The sequence below is a fragment of the Panthera leo genome, chromosome B1 (genome assembly GCF_018350215.1).
Source record: "Panthera leo isolate Ple1 chromosome B1, P.leo_Ple1_pat1.1, whole genome shotgun sequence".
In the NCBI taxonomy this organism is placed as follows: Eukaryota; Metazoa; Chordata; class Mammalia; order Carnivora; family Felidae; genus Panthera; species Panthera leo.
The window spans coordinates 102,135,102-102,152,949 of NC_056682.1; the positions used below are offsets into that span (position 1 = coordinate 102,135,102).

A 17,848-nucleotide genomic window follows, 5' to 3' on the forward strand; every position below is an offset into this window, starting at 1 on the left:
GTTTATAGATAGTTGTAGTGTTTTGTTTTTTCACAGACATTAGAAAGAGACCAACACAGACAGCTGTATTCCTTCTTAATTGTACTGTTTACTGCTCCTGTGGACCCTTATGAATCTGTAACATTGGCTTATCAGTTTTCTTACTGGAAATGAGTAATGTTGACTCTTTTAGACACAGGGATTGCTTCTGTGGCCTGTTCAGTTTGACAAATCCTATGAAAAGAGACCCCAGACTCAAGTAAATTTGCTTCATACAGTGAAGAAGTGGGAGTTGCTGAAACTTCTAATGACTGCTCTCCCTACTTCAACCCTTACCAACCTCTTGGGGGCAGTGAGGGCTGATCTATTTTTATTTTTGGTGGTAGTTGAGGGCTACTTAAGTTTTTAAGGCAGCAAAATGCCACAAGTACTAGTTTACTAAAGCCACACCACATGTTTACCACAAGCCAGTTTAGCAAAGCCACCTGGACTCCAAGCTCCAACGTTCATGCAATAAGGAAACCAAGTAGAATTAATGGCTATTCTCTCACATCGTCAGTATACCTTACATTTATAACCGAGTCTGTCCCTCCTGATTCCAGTGGAATGTAAGCTCATGAGAAGCTTATGTCTGTTTTGTTCATTCAGCACCTGCAACATAGGTACATATGAGGCTCTAAGTAAATATTTCTTGTACGAATGAATCTTTTCCTTTGTTTTGTTTATCGCACAAATCCCTTCCAAGCTCTTACCCAGATTTTTTCCCCTAAGTTGGGGCTGGCTAAGCCTCATGTTGTTGTTTCTCAGTTACTAGTTGTTACATTTGCATATGTTGTTTCCCTTTAACTGAAGTGACTCTAAGCAATGAAGCAATGTCTGTACAGTTGAAGGTCAACAGAATCCTTTTAAACACTTGATAGAAGAAACTCAGCTGTACCACTGGCTCATGATCATCTTATGGTCCCCAAAATGTTAGTACTCCACAGCCTCCTTCTTATTTTGTCTGTTTCCCCTAATTTTTACTGAAAGGCACATATTTACTGGTTTTACACATTTTGTTTCTTCAAATTAAGTCTAACATATTTCTCTGCTCCAGTACAATTAGTTTCTCTTCTGATTAACTATAACTAGATTTGTATGTTAGAACTGATTATTTTCAGCTTGCCTTGATAGTTACAACTCTTTATTAATATTGCTGGTATGGGACTGAGTTTTAATTTTTAGATTAGAGATAAATAATGTGGAATTGTTTGGTTAGTCATAGAAACAAAACTTTGTATTAGTGTCATAGTTCTAGTTCAACTAATAAAAATCCGTTTTGCACAAGTAAATGTCTCAAATTCTTGTAATCATTCTAAGGACTTCAAATGTTTATACTTATAGGTGACAGTTGTATATATTCTCTCTAGGAGTGAGCTGGAACATCTGCAGTATAAGGTACTACAGGAAAGAGAGAAATATCAACAGTCTTCCCAATCAAGCAAAGCAAAATCAGCAGTACCTTCATTTAGTGTAAATGACAAGTTTACATTAAATAAAGATGATGCCAGCTACAGCCTCATCTTAGAGGTGCAGACAGCAATAGATAATGTCTTAATACAGGTAAGCCAGTGTCTAATTTCTTTGTTTTGTGATTGGATCTATTTTGCAGACCAGCCGTATGCACTAATTATTATTGAACACTTTTAATTTTAGACAGTAATTTTAAGTGTTTTTCTTTAAATTGCATTTAGCTTAGATAGTAATTTTAAAGGTTTATCTAATCTTCTATTAGATAATCAGTTTGCTCATAGATTATCTAAGTTATATCTTTACTTTTTATTTATCCTGTAAGTATTAAACGAAAGACTGATGGACTTAAGTTTTAAGAAGCATCAAAAAGAACAGTAAGGGTTTTGTTCTTTGGCGATCTTAAGAGAATTTTAAGAGATGCGATTTAGAAAACTGCAGTATTTAATGCCCTTATTAGAACCTTTTTTTTAAGCTCTCAATTCTAAAATGGTAGCTTACAGTACAGCTTGCTCATTAACCACCAGTTTCTGGGTAGGTCCGTAGACAAAATATATTCCCAAAAGGTGAAATATAGGGGTAATAATACACAACTCCATTCAATAATATATTTAATCAGTTTTTCTTTAAATTGTAAGATATTCAGGGAGTGGGAAAGGATGGTAGTAGGATGAATGGAAAACAAGCAAAAGATGGAAAACCCATAAGAAGATGAGAAGAGAATAAAGTGGAGAAAGAAGATAATGTTTAAAAAGATGTGGGGGAGAGATCAGATTATTAATTAAAATTTAAAGGCTGAAATCTGTCTTAGGTAATGCTAGCATAAGGGCTGCATTACACAACTCTAGGAGCACCATTTAGATAGAACTGAGTGCAAAAACAGTGCCCTAGGAGCTACCTCTCTAGAGGAGACCAAAAATTATCTCATTTTTGTGATGCAGGTAAAAACTAAATTGATAAAAATGAACTGATAGAATCAGAATGGCCATATTATTATTTTTAGACTATGGTAACATTTTTAGCATTGACAAAAATAGGTAGAAAGATTATACTTTTAAGGGGGTGGTGAGAGATGATCGTTTATGATCTCTAATAGTCCAAATTAGAAAAAAATAAACATTGTGATATAACATTTTTTAGTGCATTTATTTTCTAGAAGTACATTATCAAATGTAAATTAAGAGAATTCATATGCTCAAATTTAAAGATGAACATGAACTAGAACTAAAGAGAACCCTAAGAGAAAATAATGTTTTGTAAATTTTTTAGCTTTCCATCTGAACCATTTTTTTTTTTTTAATATTGACTGTAGAGTGATGTTCCAATAGATTTACTTGATGTGGATAAAAATTCTGCTGTTGTCAGCTTTAGCAGCTGTGATTCTGAGGTGAGTAAAAAGTATCAAGAATTTTTCAGACACTTTTTCATTTCTATTATACCATTTTGAATAAAGCCTAATAAATGCTACTAAGGTTTAATGTTTCTTCAATCTGTTTTTCATAACCTTTCCCTCAAAATCTGTTTCAGCTCATTTCCCCTATTTTCAGATAATCCAGAAAACTGGGGTGTTTTCCTAGATTCCTTCCTTTCTCTGATCTGTTAAATCCAGTTAGTCACTATTTTTTGCCAGTCTATGTCCTTGGCTCCTATGTCTCTACTCTGCTTCATTTCCACTTCTGTTAACTTTTCAGGCCCTTACCATGTTTGTTTGAACTACTCATCTATCAGTTTTTCTATCTCCAGTATTGCCTCTCACCTCCAGGCTCTGCTGTACACCGCCACCAGAGAGGTCTTCCTAAAATGTAAATATCACCATGTCATTTCTTTTTTCAAAACCTTTAAAGATTCCTTATTTCCTGCTGCATATAAGTCAGATTCCTCATTGTGGCATAACAGCTTTCCATGATTCAGCTCTTGATTACATCTCTAGCTGATCTCTTACCAGCTGCTACCTTCCCTCCCATGCACATTATTGCTGCCAAACTGAAGTTCTTAAAATTTCTTGAAAATGCTATATAGTTTCACACATTCCTACATTTGAACATGGTCTGTTTCTTCTGCTTGTTCTTTTTCACCATTTCTGGGCTTGTTGAATCTTGCTTAACCTTTATTTAGCAGACATTTGGTGGGTACTTACCATGTGTAAAGTGTCTTGGATGAGATTGTATCAGAGCTTTTGGATATGCTTAATATATCACTTCTTTCTGTTCAGTACTAGCACACACTAGCAGTCCCAGAACTAAGTGTGGCTCCTGGAGAGAAGTTAGGGAAAATAAGGTCTGGAACGGTTGTTTTGGAGAAGGCAAGCCAGAGCAGATGATGATTAGAGTTGGCAAGTCATTATACATATAAAAAAGGGAGGAATAGGGGTGCCTGGGTGGCTCAGTCAGTTGAGCCTCTGACTGTGACTCAGGTCATGATCTTGCGGTTTGTGAGTTTGAGCCTCGCGTCCCAGAGCTTGCTTCGGATTCTGTGTCTCCCTCTCTCTCTGCCCCTCCCCCACTCACACTCTGTCCTCTCTCTCCTTCAAAAATAAGTAAACATTAAAAAAAATTTTTTTTAAAGGGAAGAATAAAAAGAGTAGATGAAGAACAAAGTTGATAGCTATATTCGGGAATAGTTTTTAATATAATTTTATAGTAAAGCTTTTCTTTTAAGAGAGAGTTTTCATAGTTGTATTATGTAGTATGTATGGTTTGTCATCCCTGTTTGAGAATAAGAGATTTTATCAGGGGCGCCTGGGTGGCTCAGTCGGTTGAGCGTCTGACTTCAGCTCAGGTCATGATCTCACAGCTTGTGAGTTCGAGCCCCGCATCGGGCTCTGTGCTGGCAGCTCAGAGCCTGGAGCCTGCTTGGGATTCTGTGTTTCCTTCTCTCTCTGCCCCTCCCCCACTTGTGCTGTGTGTGTGTCTCTCTCTCAAAAATAAATATTTAAAAAAAAGAGAGAGATTTTATCACAGTTGTATTATGCAATATGTGTGGTTTGCCATCCCTGTTTGAGAATAAAACATAAAAGATTAAAGCCTACATTTTTATTTTCATTCAAAAAATCAAGTTAATCTTAAAATCTTAATTCCTAAATTACTGTGAAAGATCAACCTATTTACATCATTGCAGGATTCTTTGAAATGAGTATTTTATACTAACTTAAAACCCATTTTCTAGAAGGATGGCTTTAAAAAAAAAAAAGCCTTAACATGGGGATTTCAAGTATATACACAAGTAGAGAGAATAGTATAATAACCTCACTATACTCATTGTTCACTTCAACATACGGCCAGTCTTGTTTTATGCTCTCCTCTATCTCCTATCCCAAACCTAATCCCAGACATTTCACGTATTTTAATCTTTATCATCTTATTCATAAATACTTAGGTATGTAACATTTGTTTTTAACCACACGAAAGTATATTTATTTTCAGGTTGATTGATATTCTGTTTACTAAATTTAAATGATTTTAAATTAAAACGTTCAAATTTTCTTTTTGATATTAGCATCCTTTTTCTTCATTTACTTATTAAAAATAGGGAAATAGTAGTATATGAAAATTGCATACTAAGTATTTCATGTTGCTTTGTCTGGTTTTGCAATTCATAACCCAGATATATTTCTCTGTTTTTAGTAGTTTAATATTCAGTTTCCAGAAGTTATCATATTTGAAGTAACCTGTCTAATTTAATTCAACAAACATGTATTGAATGCTTACAGTATCATCTCAGGCACTGTGCTATTTGCTGGAAATACAGAGATATGATATTTCTTAGTCCTCTATAACTATTTGTGATAATCAAAGACATTCATGTTTTGTCTTTTAATAGTGTAAACATTAGAAGTTTGTGCTGTCAGTTAAATTTTTAGAAAAATTAATATTTTAAAGTATTGTAGTGGCACCTGGGTGACTTAGTCATTTGAGCGACCTACTCTTGATTTTGGCTCAAATCATGATCTCATGGTTGTGAGTTCAAGCTCTGTGTTGGGCTCTGCACTGACAGTGTGGAGCCTGCTTGGGGTTCTCTCTCTCCTCTCCCTCTTCCCCTCCCCCCTCGCTTTCTCCCTCAAAATAAACATTAAAAAAATGTTATTGTAGAAACTCAGGCTGGAAAGAGCATGAGCTTGTGTCTTAAAAGTATTCATTTGGATTCTGATTTCTTTACTTATGAGCTTTTGGAAAATTTTCCTAACCCGAATGCTACAGTTTCTCCATCTGTAAAAACTTATTTAGTAAAAGTTCGCATAGGGTTGTTTGCAGGAATAAGAAAAAAGCACTTAGCACAGTGTCACCCACATGATATGTGCTTTATAAATGATAACCATTATTATTATTGATGATGTTTTTATTATTATAAAAATGTGAGTTTATCCTTTGCCTTAACTTTGAATTTTTCCTAGTCAAATGACAACTTTCTTCTCGCCACTTATCGGTGCCAGGCAAATACCACAAGGCTGGAACTCAAGGTAAAAATGTTTGACATTACCTTTAATTGAAAGTTTGAACGTTCTTCCCCCTAGGTATATCTTGCAATGTATCATATCACTTCTTTGTATTGTTTTCTCCCTGAAATAAGTAATGACTGCTGGATGACCAGCTGGGTTTTAACTCAGCCCAAACCATTATCTCTGCTATTGGCACACAACCAATCACCTTCTCTAAAATTACCAATCCTGAATTTCCTCTTAGTGGAATTTTTTTTTCGAATTTTCTATTCTGGAAAGTTTCAAATGTATGGAAAAGTAATGACTTCAGCTTCAGTAGTCATCAACTCATGACGTTCTTGTTTATACTATCACTGTCTATCCCAAAATATTCTGAAGCAAATACAAGATTTTTTTATAATTTCAGTTGTAAATATTTCAGTACATATGTCCAAAAGATAAGAACTATTTTTTAAAACATAACCACAATACTATTATAACACCTAAGAAAAATTAACAATAATTTCTTAGTTTCATCAAATATTTAGTATTTAGATTTCACTGAGTTTTTTTTTACAGTTTGTTTGATCCAGTCATGGTCCAGACAAGGTAATTTGGTTATTGAAGTATTTGAGCATTTGTCCTATATTTTCCTACCATTTGGATTTTTCTGATTGTGTTCCAATAATGTCATGCATTACCATCTTTCTAAAGAAAATCTTTTAGTATTTTCTTCAGCAATTTAGTAATATAATCTCTTTCATAATTAAATACTGATTGTAGCACACAAATCTAATTTAGTTAATTAATTTGTGTGAGGTTTTTAAAAATTATTTTTGATATATTTATGATCTAAAAAATTAAGGAATGGTTGTTTTGGAGAAGTGTTGATGCTCAGAGATTCAGTCTGTGTTTTTCAAGAGAGATGTTGTACAATAACTTTTTCACATCTAGTTAAGGAAGTTCCAGTTAAGTGTAGGTTTTTTTCCCCTAAACAATTTATTTTAGTCTGCATAAGTCCCCTTTTGTGTATTTTGAAAGAAAAATTGAAAACTGGAATAAATTTATTTCTAAAGGACTATACTTAAACATATTTTATGTAACCTAATTAAACATTTTAAATTACATATCCACTGAACAAGACTGTGCCAATAAATTGGGAAGTAGGCCTAAATATATTAAAAAGCTATGTTCTTTTTTTTAAGTTGGATGCAACTTAAAACTTTAATGATAGATGCAAGAAAACTAATGAAAAAGAAGAAAAAGGTGAAACTTATATGGTAAAACATACTATGAAACTACTGTAATAAAAATAATGCAGGGTATTTAAAAGGCCTAAATAAATAGGGAGTGCAATAAAATTGTATAGAACTAGAGCTTAACATACATTTATGGAAATTTAATGGATGACTTTTTTTTTTTTTTTTTGAGAGAAAGAGTGCAGGTGGGGGAGGGGCAGAGGAAGAGGGAGAGAGAAAACATTAAGCAGGCTTCACACCCACTGTAGAGCCCAATGCAGACCTTGATCTCACAACCATGAGACCATGACCTGAGCTGAAATCAAGAGTTGGACGTTTAACCAACTGAGCCACCCAGGTGCGCCTAATGCATGACATTTTTATGTAGGGAAAAATTCTGTTAAATTACTATTTCTATTTAAAAATTGGTGTCAACACAACTGGTATATATCTGGAAGAAAATTAAGTGGATTCTTATCTTAATGCCATATATAAAAAATAAATATAGATGTATTAGGTACCTAATTATTTTTCAAAAGAAGGAAATTTAGTTATCTTTTAGGTAATGGGTGAATATCAGTAAAACACAAAGACTACTACTACGTCTAACTTGTTATAAAAACAACTATTCAGTAAGGAAAATAGGCAGAGAATATGTTCTGTGCCTCAGTTCACACAAGAGGGAATCAAAATAGCTAGCAAATATTAAAAGAAAATGTTCTAACTTACTGTTAGGGAAATTCAAATTAAAATAACAAACAACATTTTCTGCTTATCTAACAGACTGGCAAAAAATTTTAAAAAGCAACATCACCATGTGGCAGGGATGAGAAAAAGACACTCTAAATCATAGCTGAAGGAAATAAAAATTGTTATAGCTGCTTTGGAAAAACAGGCAATAGTCCCACTTGGAGGAATCTATTTTAAGCAATAAAATCACAGTATTATACACACAGATATGTATTTAATTAACTGCAGTATTGCTTGTAGAAGCAGAGGAGTGGAACCAAAGTGAACATTCAATAATTGAATGGTTGAATAATTAGCTATTTATGCATTCCATGGAATATAACACAGCTGCAATAAGGAAGGCATTGATCTATTCCTGTTAACATGGAGTGAATTCCATGAAAAACAAGATGTGGATAAAATCCCATATATGTAAATACATTTTATTTACATATGAATAAAGGTATGAAAAGAAACATACCTGTCTGGTATGATAGCATATGCCACAGGAGAAAGCATGGGTGGGATAGGAGTGGGAGGGAGGTGATGGCATTAGGAAAGACAAAGATAAGGGGAAAATGTGACTATTAGAAATAAAAGAAAGATGTCTATGATATAAATAGAATTTCTTCATGTGAAATTATGATTTTGTTTTTGTACTTGTGCATAGAGAAATGTATGAAGGTATGACTACCAAAATAGCAATCATGATCATTTCTGGGTGGTAGGATTTCAGGCGACTTGTATGTTCATCCTAATTTTTCTGTATTGCTTATATTTTTAATAATGAAAATGAATTTTTATATAATCAAAAAAAGCATTATGACTTTTTATTCTGGAAAAAATTATGTGCTAGTGTAAGCTTACCTTTAAAAAAGAAACCCTGAAATATAGCTGTATCAGATCTATTTTTTATTTCTTTTCTGTATTTTTATTTTTCCTCTCTTTCCATTTAGAGCAATATTTGCAGTGTAACATTTGCAAAAGACCTTGCTTTAAACTTTTAGTTCTCTTTCCCATTTAGGTAAAACATTGATTTCTGCCCCCCTCATATGCTAGGAAAAGTGTGAGTTAAAATATCAGCTAGCAGGTCACCTGGGTGGCTCAGTCAGTTGAGCATCCAACTCTTGATTTTGGCTCAGGTCATGATCTCATGGTTCATAGGAACGAGCATCGCGTCAGGCTCTGCGCTGACAGTGTGGAGCCTGCTTGGGAGTGTCTCTCTCTCTCTCTCTCTCTCTCTCTCTCTCCCCTGCCCCCTCTCACTTGCATGCGTGCTCTCCCTCTCTCTCAAAATAAATAAAATATAGCCAGGTTAGAGCTATGTTAAAATATAGCTATGGTTAGAGAAGCTACCATTGTAATTCAAGAAGTACTACAGTCCATCTATGAATTTGAAGTGAGAGAAACGGAGACGGGGGGGCAAGAGGGAGAAGCTGGACAGCTTTCCAACTCCTGAAAAATTAATTCTTCACAGTGTAATGAATTTTTATTTTCTGTTAAGTGTTTTGAATCCTCAGGAGGTCCAACCAGGTATATTTAAAATAACTCAAAACAATTTCCTAATCTAAATATGTTATAATTAGATGGTGTATACTTCTGTATTTTCATAGAAAATCAAGAATTAAGTTCTTAGAAACTTTTTTTCTGTCAGTAGATTCTTATATGTCAATATAAGCTGTCAATAGCTATATGCTATAATACCCTTATTTATGAGAAAATGAAGTATTACATTTAAGTTTTAGTTATTTAAAAAACTCACTTATCCACCTCAACAAAATGTCTAAATTTTAACCATTTTTGATGTGAATCTTATGAACTATATTAGACACTTGTGGTTTTAGATGTGATGGGTTAGTATGTAAGAATGTACTTTTTTTGGAATGACACAGCACTACTAAGTGTAGACAGATCATCTAAAAATATGTGGTGGGGATAACTTTTATAGATAGATTAAGTTTGCTTTTGCCTGCCAAAGCTTTTTAAATTTTCCTTTACTCTAGTGGTAAAAAGTAATTGTTTAATAAAATGTCATTATTTCCTTCAGAATATCACAGAAGAGATTAAGGTCTAATTACTTGATTACTTGTGTTGAACATTTTAAAGATAACATTTGTGTTATGTTGCTAGGTTATTCTTATTTTCTTTTCTTTTGTGTTTACTCAGATTCGTTCAATTGAAGGCCAGTATGGCACACTTCAAGCATATGTGACTCCAAGGATTCAACCCAAAACCTGTCAGGTCCGCCAATACCTTATCAAACCCCTTTCACTCCATCAAAGAACTCACTTTATTGATCATGACAGGTAGGACAAAGGAGGGAGCAGTTTATTTTTTAGTATATTACATGATACAGATAAACTTGCTTTTCATTTTATAGTATAAATCTGGTAGCTATTTGTACATTTTAAAAATTAAATATTTAAGCACTGTGGATTCATATTTTTAATATAAGATTTGTCTTCTTTTAAAGGCTGATTTGAGTTGGATTTTCCTATCTTTCTCATATATTACCATTCTGATCTCAGTAGAGTAACAGTTCTCTCTCCCAAATACCTGTTGTGAATAAATATTGTTTTGCACTTGAGTTCTCTGTGAACAGGATCTTATTATAGTATTAACCTCAAAGGTTATATTTCCTTTCTGTTTCACCTCAGGGAATATTGGCAAATCAATTGGTTGTGATAGTCCCTGTTATTTCTGAGTTCCAGTCCAACTTAAGCATCTTCCTGTTGGTAGTTTTTCACTTTCTTTCCTGAGATGAGAGACCATGAGCTTAAATGAAGGAGAAGGGAAAGAAATGAACAATTACTGAATATTTTCCCTCTGCTGTATGTTGTACTAGATGCTTATGCATTGTCATTTAAGCCTTACAGCAAGCAAGACAGGTAGTAATGTCCCCATTTTACAAATGAGAAATAGAGACTTGGAAAAGTAAGTAACTTGCTGATACAGGAAACAGTTATGATTGGAGGCTTAATTGAACATTAAAGCACAGATATAGGTAAGCATTCCTTTTTTTCCATGAGATTGAAAATTTTATTTATCTTATGGTTAATATTAATCTGAAGAAAATTTAATATTTTTATATTTGTTTATACTTTTATATTTGTTTATATTTGTATATACTTTTATATTTGTTTAACTACTATTGCAAAATTCTGTTAATGTGTTGTATACATATAATACCTCCATGTATTCCTACACACAAATGTGTACCTCCACTATTAAATTACAGACCCATGAATACACTGACTTTAACAGGCCAGTTCAGTTTTGCTGAAGTTCACTCCTGGGTGGTTTTTTGCCTGCCTGAAGTCCCTGAGAAACCTCCAGCAGGAGAATGTGTGACATTTTATTTTCAGAACACCTTCCTGGATACACAACTTGAAAGTACCTACAGGTAAATAAAACTTATTACTGGTTCAGGAATGTTTTTATATAAATAGAGCTTCTAAATTTTCATTTGTTTTAAGGCAGGAATAACTTGAAAATAATGTGACTGAAAACCTATACTGTTCAAGAGAATCTATTGAAAAACAAGTAGAATTAATGATTTAAAAAAAATGTTTGAATACAGACGAATATGAAAGATCAATACCTTTCCTATTCCCAACAATAACCAGTTAGAAAATAAATGATTTGAATGATTTGAAAAGACCCTATCAGAGTAGCAATAACAATAACAAAATATCCATATAAGATCTGCAGAAATATCTGTTATTAGAAATATGCAGAACTTACATGAAGAAAACTTTAAAATTTTATTGACATAAAAGACTTGATTAAATGGAGTAATATATTCAGTAGTCATCAATTGAAGACATAAACATGGCAGTACTTCCCCAAATTGATTCATTTATTCTAGTTTCAGTAAAAATTCCATTGAATTTCTTTAGGCAAAAATAGAATATGGCTCAGAACTTGAGAGTTTAGAACAGTACAGGGTTTTGAAGCTATCATATTGAGGGTAGAGGTCATATTCTACACTCTTCTCAAGCTCCCAGTTGCACTCCTGCCCCTTTACTGTCACTACTCATTCATTTCCAATAGGCTTCTATAATTTCTGTTTCTGAATATAGTAGAGGCTACATTTTCCTTCTCTTTTGTTCCTGTCTCTTGAATGTGAAATGACCTATTTCTTGGGTAAGGCTGATTTCTCTACATCTGCTCTTTGAGCTTATACCTGTCTCTCTGTCTAGGATTCTCTCCCTAAACAGATTATTGAGCTATTCTACTTCTTGCTTCCTAGCTGAGACTTTACCATGCTAAATTCTGGAAATAGGAGTGAACACATAATTTTACCTCAGAATGCAGCCTTTTGGGACCAAGAAGTATCCAGCAGTATAGCTGTTTTTGTTTTGTTTTGTTTTTGCATCAGTTCTGTTGAGGTTTTACTTTGCCCTCCAAGGGATCTTACATGTGTCTAAACCTGTAATAATGACTCCTGTTCTGAAGTACCACAGTAAACCTCACACTTTAATCAGAGCAGACAATTCAACATGCCCCTGGCATATTCTGTATTATTATAATAGCATACCTTTGTATTTTCCCATTCTGTGCCCTTAAGTATTCTTTCCTTAACAATCAAAACTCTACTTATCCTTCAAGGCTCAACTCAGTTGCTGTATTTTGAAGCCTTCCTTGAGATTCTCTTTTCTGTTCCCATAGTATTTTATTCTTACCTGTCTTAGGTATTTATTGTTATTTGTTTGAAGTATATAATAATTTTTATGTAAACTTGTTTCTTCAAATTAGACTTTAAGCTCTTCATGGGCAGAGTCAATTTCTTAATTATCTTTGTATGTTTCCTCCAAGTACCTACCACATGGCTTTGCTCAATGAATGTTTTTTGGGTGCCTAAATAAAATACATTTATGTGGAGAAAGTATAGAAGCATGTGCTTTGGAGGCAAACATACTTAGGTTTGAATCATGGCTCTGTGACTCACCAACTATTTGATCTACCTGGATTATTTAACTCTCTGAGCTTCAGTTTTCTTTTTTGGGGGTCGGAAATAATAGCACTTTGTTGAGCTGTGATGATTAAAAGAAGATAAACCATGTGAGTCATTCTACAGTGCCAGGTACTGTTAAGTGTTTAAAATTAAATATCATCAGTTAAAATTAAATACTAGTGAAAATATGATTTTTAAAACATAATTGAAATCAATATAGTATGTAGGATTCACCTTTCTAGAAAAAAGAATTAGCATTTGTCTACAACTAGTGAATATAAACTATTGGTGTGTGTGAAAACCAAATAAAAAGACAGCATTTAATACATGAAAGGTGGTATATGTATTAATTAGGAAACTTGATTATCATAAGAAGGAACCAAATACAAGAAGACTTAACCAAATAAAAAGAATTTATTAGCTCATATAACTTAAAAGCCTAGTAGTAATCTGCCTCAGGCAGAACAGGATTCCTGGCTTACCTGATATCATCAAAACTGTCTCTTTTCATTGCTCAGCTCTGTTTTTGTCTTTTTTTTTTTGGCTTTTCAAATAAGTGCCATGTGGCTACCAGCAATTCCATCCAGTTTTCTATCTTTTCATCTATCCCAGAGCCTCTCTTTCTGAATAGTTCCAAATAAAAGCTCCAGGATTGAGTGTCAGTATAACGCCATGAGGTTGGAATACACTGCTAAATGCTTCCTTCGAAAGTCCCACAAATGGGGATGAGGCCAGTGCCAGTGAGACTACAGTTGACCCTCAAACAACACAGGTTTAAACTGCATGGGACCACTTATACGTGGATTTTTTTTTAATATATATATAAATACAGTACATTATGGTAGATGTATTTTCTCTAATGATTTTCTTAGTAACATTTTTTTATTTTACTTTAAGAATACAGTATATAATACATACAACATACAAAATATGTGTTGATGGACTGTTTATATTATTGGTAAGGCTTCTGGTCAGCTAGTTAAGTTTTTGAGGAGTCAAAAGTTCTATGCGGATTTTTGAGTGTGCAGGGGTTCAGCACCTCAACCCCCACATTGTTCAAGGGTCAACTATATATGGATTGAGAAAGGTAAGAGAACAAAGAAATGGTTCTGTAAAGAAGATGAAGAGTCCTCTGTGCATAATAAGTGACAATAAATGATGGGCATGGAAGAATGAAAGATGTTACTCTTAGGTTTAATATCAGCTTTCTTTTGAGAATGAAGAATGTAGTCATGTTGTGATTTGGGTGATTACATCAAAGAAAATCATGTAAATAAGCAATTATAAATGCATTTTATATACATATGGGGTTAGTTGTTGGAAATTTTATTAGTGAAAGTAAAGAAAGATGCTTTAAGGAAGAACTTATAGGTAATTGTCATGTTTAAGAGGCATATATCTAACATCTTGTTTAGTTTCACAATTATGTTCAGAACTTGAATTGAATAATAAAAGTTTACACACTTAAATATGCTTTATATTAATAATGTGATGTGTATATAAAGAGATCTAAAATCAAATGAATTTTAAAAACCAGCTCCTAGTCAGAAAATATGTATTCACTGGACCTAGTTACTATATTTTCTTCTAAAGCTGTTCTTTTAAAAATATATTAATTTTATAGGAAAGGAGAAGGAGTTTTTAAATCTGACAACATTTCTACTATATCCATCCTAAAAGATGTGCTCTCTAAAGAAGCTACAAAAAGGAAAATTAACCTCAACATATCGTACGGTAAAAAAAAAAAAAAAAAAAAGAAAAATGAATTATTTTGGAGGGGTATTTTTGTTAACAGTAACAATGTTTCTGATCAAAGTGACTTACCTAATTGTGTCTGGATCAACTTCTTCTAGAGATAAATGAAGTATCAGTCAAACACACTTTAAAGCTAATCCACCCAAAGCTGGAGTACCAGTTGCTTTTGGCTAAGAAAGTGCAATTAATTGATGCTTTAAAAGTAAGTATGTATTTCGTGGATTCACAATCATTGTTTTATTGTGATGGAATTTCTAAAATTGTAAAGACTTTAAAGTTACACTGGATTGAATTTTGAACATTAAAGTGCTTCTGTTTTTAATTTTAAATAAGGAATTGCAGGTTCATGAAGGAAATACAAACTTTCTGATACCAGAATATCGCTGTATTCTAGAAGAGGCAGATCACCTACAGGAAGAATACAAAAAGCAACCTGCACATCTGGAAAGACTCTACGGTTAGTGAACTATTCTAGAAAACTTTGCCATATTCCTTTCCTACTGTTTACGAAGGATCATGTGAGAGAAAATGGGCAGAAAGATAAGCAAAGATTACAGCATTCATGAACCAGTGACAGCTAGTTTATTGCATCAAATTTTTTGTCAAATTAGTTTTCATATTTAATATTTTTACTGGGTAAAATGAAAGTAAAAAAGTGAAATAGGTGTAATGCAGTAAATTAATTTCTGTACATGAAGAAACCCGGTGTGAAGTGAATATAACCTATGAAGCATTAAAAATTTTTTTTTTTAACGTTTATTTATTTTTGAGACAGAGACAGAGCATGAACGGGGGAGGGTCAGAGAGAGAGGGAGACACAGAATCTGAAACAGGCTCCAGGCTCTGAGCTGTCAGCACAGAGCCCGACGTGGGGCTCGAACTCACAGACCGTGAGATCATGACCTGAGCCAAAGTCGGACGCTTAACCGACCAAGCCACCCAGGCGCCCCAACCTATGAAGCATTAAAATGTAGGCTGTATTTCACACAAATAATTTTCAGGTTTTGTTGATACTATGAAATATCAAAATGCAGCATTTAGTATTTTTTTGGCAAAATGTAATAAATGATACATTGTGCTATAAATTTATAGTTCAAAACTCTTTTTGCCTTGGTGGTGACATGTTGGATGTTTCACAAATTGTCTTGAAAAACAGTGAGAGCAAGAGGGAGATGTGAAGGAAAGGAGAGAAAGAGGAAGAATGGAACAGCTTAAGGAAAACTTCTTTTATTTTGCAATCTTTATATAAGACCTGCTGTGTATAGCACACCTATTGATTTATAACATCTTTATTAATCAGTTGGGATATTTAATCCTTACAACAACTCTGCAAGATAGATGGTGTTATCTTCATTTTTTACATTTTCTTAAATTGAAATCTGAGACTAAAGAATTTGTTGTCACATTTGTAGTGGCAAAGCCTGCATTAGAACTTCCTCACCCCAAACTGCATGCTGTTTGCGCTATGCCAGATCTTTTAGAGTCAATTGGTATCATCTATCCACACTGATCTTAAGCCTGTCTAATGAATTTATTTTTTACCCTGGGACTTGCTCACAAACTATAACAATATCTAATATCTTAATATTTACAATATGACAAACACATGAAGATGAGTGGTACAAAAAACCATCTCTCACCACCAGTTCCAAAATCCAGAAAGCTTTGAAAACTAAAGCTTGTTTCATAAATCATTTGGTAGCAAATTTGACACGATCTGAATTAATAATTTAATGACAAACCTTACTTAAACTGGCATGGGGTTATTTATAGTCATTTTTATTCCACTTAATGTGAATATTTATCCACATATTTTGTTGCAGAAACACTATTCTGTTTTGTTATCAGATGTTGCCACTTATTCCCCTTGGATATTATGCATATATGGTATATTCCTTTTATTATCTTTCTAAAATATAAAAAATTCCGAAACATGTCTTGGATAAATCCCAAGAATGTTCAATATATTGATGGAATATTTTATTTCAAATACAGCTGTTAAAAACAGAATCTGTCTACACTATCTCAAAATGGCCAGCTTGGTGGGAAAAATAAACCACTTGTGATGTTATATATACCAAAAGCAATTCAGAACTGGCCAGCAGTTAATTATCTGAATTCAGTAGCTTTTAACCAGTTGTTAAGAGGATTATTAGCCAAATGATTTATGTTTTGAAACTTGCCTTAAAGTACCCCCAAATAAGGGCACCTGGATGGGCTCAGAGGTTAAGCGTCTGACTCTTGATTTTGGCTCAGGTCACAATCTCACAGTTCATGAGTTAGAGCCCCACTTCAGGCTCTGCACTGACAGCATGGAGCATGTTTGGGATTCTGTCTCTCCCTCTCTCTGCCCCTCCTCTGCTTGCTTGATGGCTATCTCTCTCTCAAAATAAACTTTAAAAAGAAAATCCCCCAAATAAATATTGTTTATAGTATCAATCCCTTTAGCCTTGTATATTAAATAATGCAATTATGCGTGCTTAGAGAATTTCAAGTAATAACTTACTTTCATTAAGTACTGTGTTAGAAATTAGTACTAATCAATGATAGGAAATTAACATTTTTCTTTATAGGCATGATCACCGATCTTTTCATAGATAAGTTCAAGTTCAAAGGCACCAATGTAAAAACCAAAGTACCTCTTTTACTGGAGATTCTGGACAGTTATGATCAAAATGCATTGATTGCTTTCTTTGAGGCTGCATGAAATATATAAACAAGGTAAAGTTCCAGAGTTGTCTTTTTAAACAAAGTATGTTAAAACAGAAATACAGGACATGCTAACTGTACACACTTTTATTTCAAATGCTTTTTAATATCATCTAAAAATATTTAAGATGTGACTTCTTTTAGTAGTGCTTCTAATTTTGAGAAATGGAGCTTTTTAAAAATAAAGGAATTTTTATTTTAAAACAAGTGGAATGATTATAAGGGACGTTAATGAATTTTTTGCAAGTGGATATTTTAACTTTTAAATTGAGAAATATTTGGAAAATAAAAATCTATTCAAATATATAACAAGCTACACATATGTATAAATTGCTTTAAAGTTTTCAAAATGTCTTTACATACATTACTTCATCTGATCTTCACAATACATATTATTTTGTCAAGTCTATAAGAAAACCAATTCTCTGTGAGGTTAAGTGATAAAGAGGACATGCTGTTATTTGTAAAACTGGGACCAGATTTCAAGTTCTGTTGCCTGGCTTGTGTCCTGGTTACTGTATACGTTGTTAACTAGTGGAAGTAACTTACCAATTATTT

At 33.4% G+C, this 17,848-nt stretch overlaps 1 protein-coding gene across 1 annotated transcript in view; it reads left to right on the plus strand.

The window, feature by feature from the left end:
• The window catches only part of BBS7 (Bardet-Biedl syndrome 7), a 35,545-nt gene extending 18,188 nt beyond the window's left edge, over positions 1–17,357 (plus strand). The window contains exons 11-19 of the mRNA XM_042935595.1: positions 1,389–1,581; positions 2,801–2,875; positions 5,879–5,944; positions 10,036–10,175; positions 11,108–11,272; positions 14,451–14,560; positions 14,680–14,783; positions 14,915–15,038; positions 17,155–17,357. Coding sequence (XP_042791529.1) covers positions 1,389–1,581; positions 2,801–2,875; positions 5,879–5,944; positions 10,036–10,175; positions 11,108–11,272; positions 14,451–14,560; positions 14,680–14,783; positions 14,915–15,038; positions 17,155–17,288 — 1,111 coding nt within the window. The 3' untranslated portion in view covers positions 17,289–17,357. The remainder of the gene's footprint in view (positions 1–1,388; positions 1,582–2,800; positions 2,876–5,878; positions 5,945–10,035; positions 10,176–11,107; positions 11,273–14,450; positions 14,561–14,679; positions 14,784–14,914; positions 15,039–17,154) is intronic.
• The last annotated feature ends 491 nt before the right edge of the window (positions 17,358–17,848 follow it).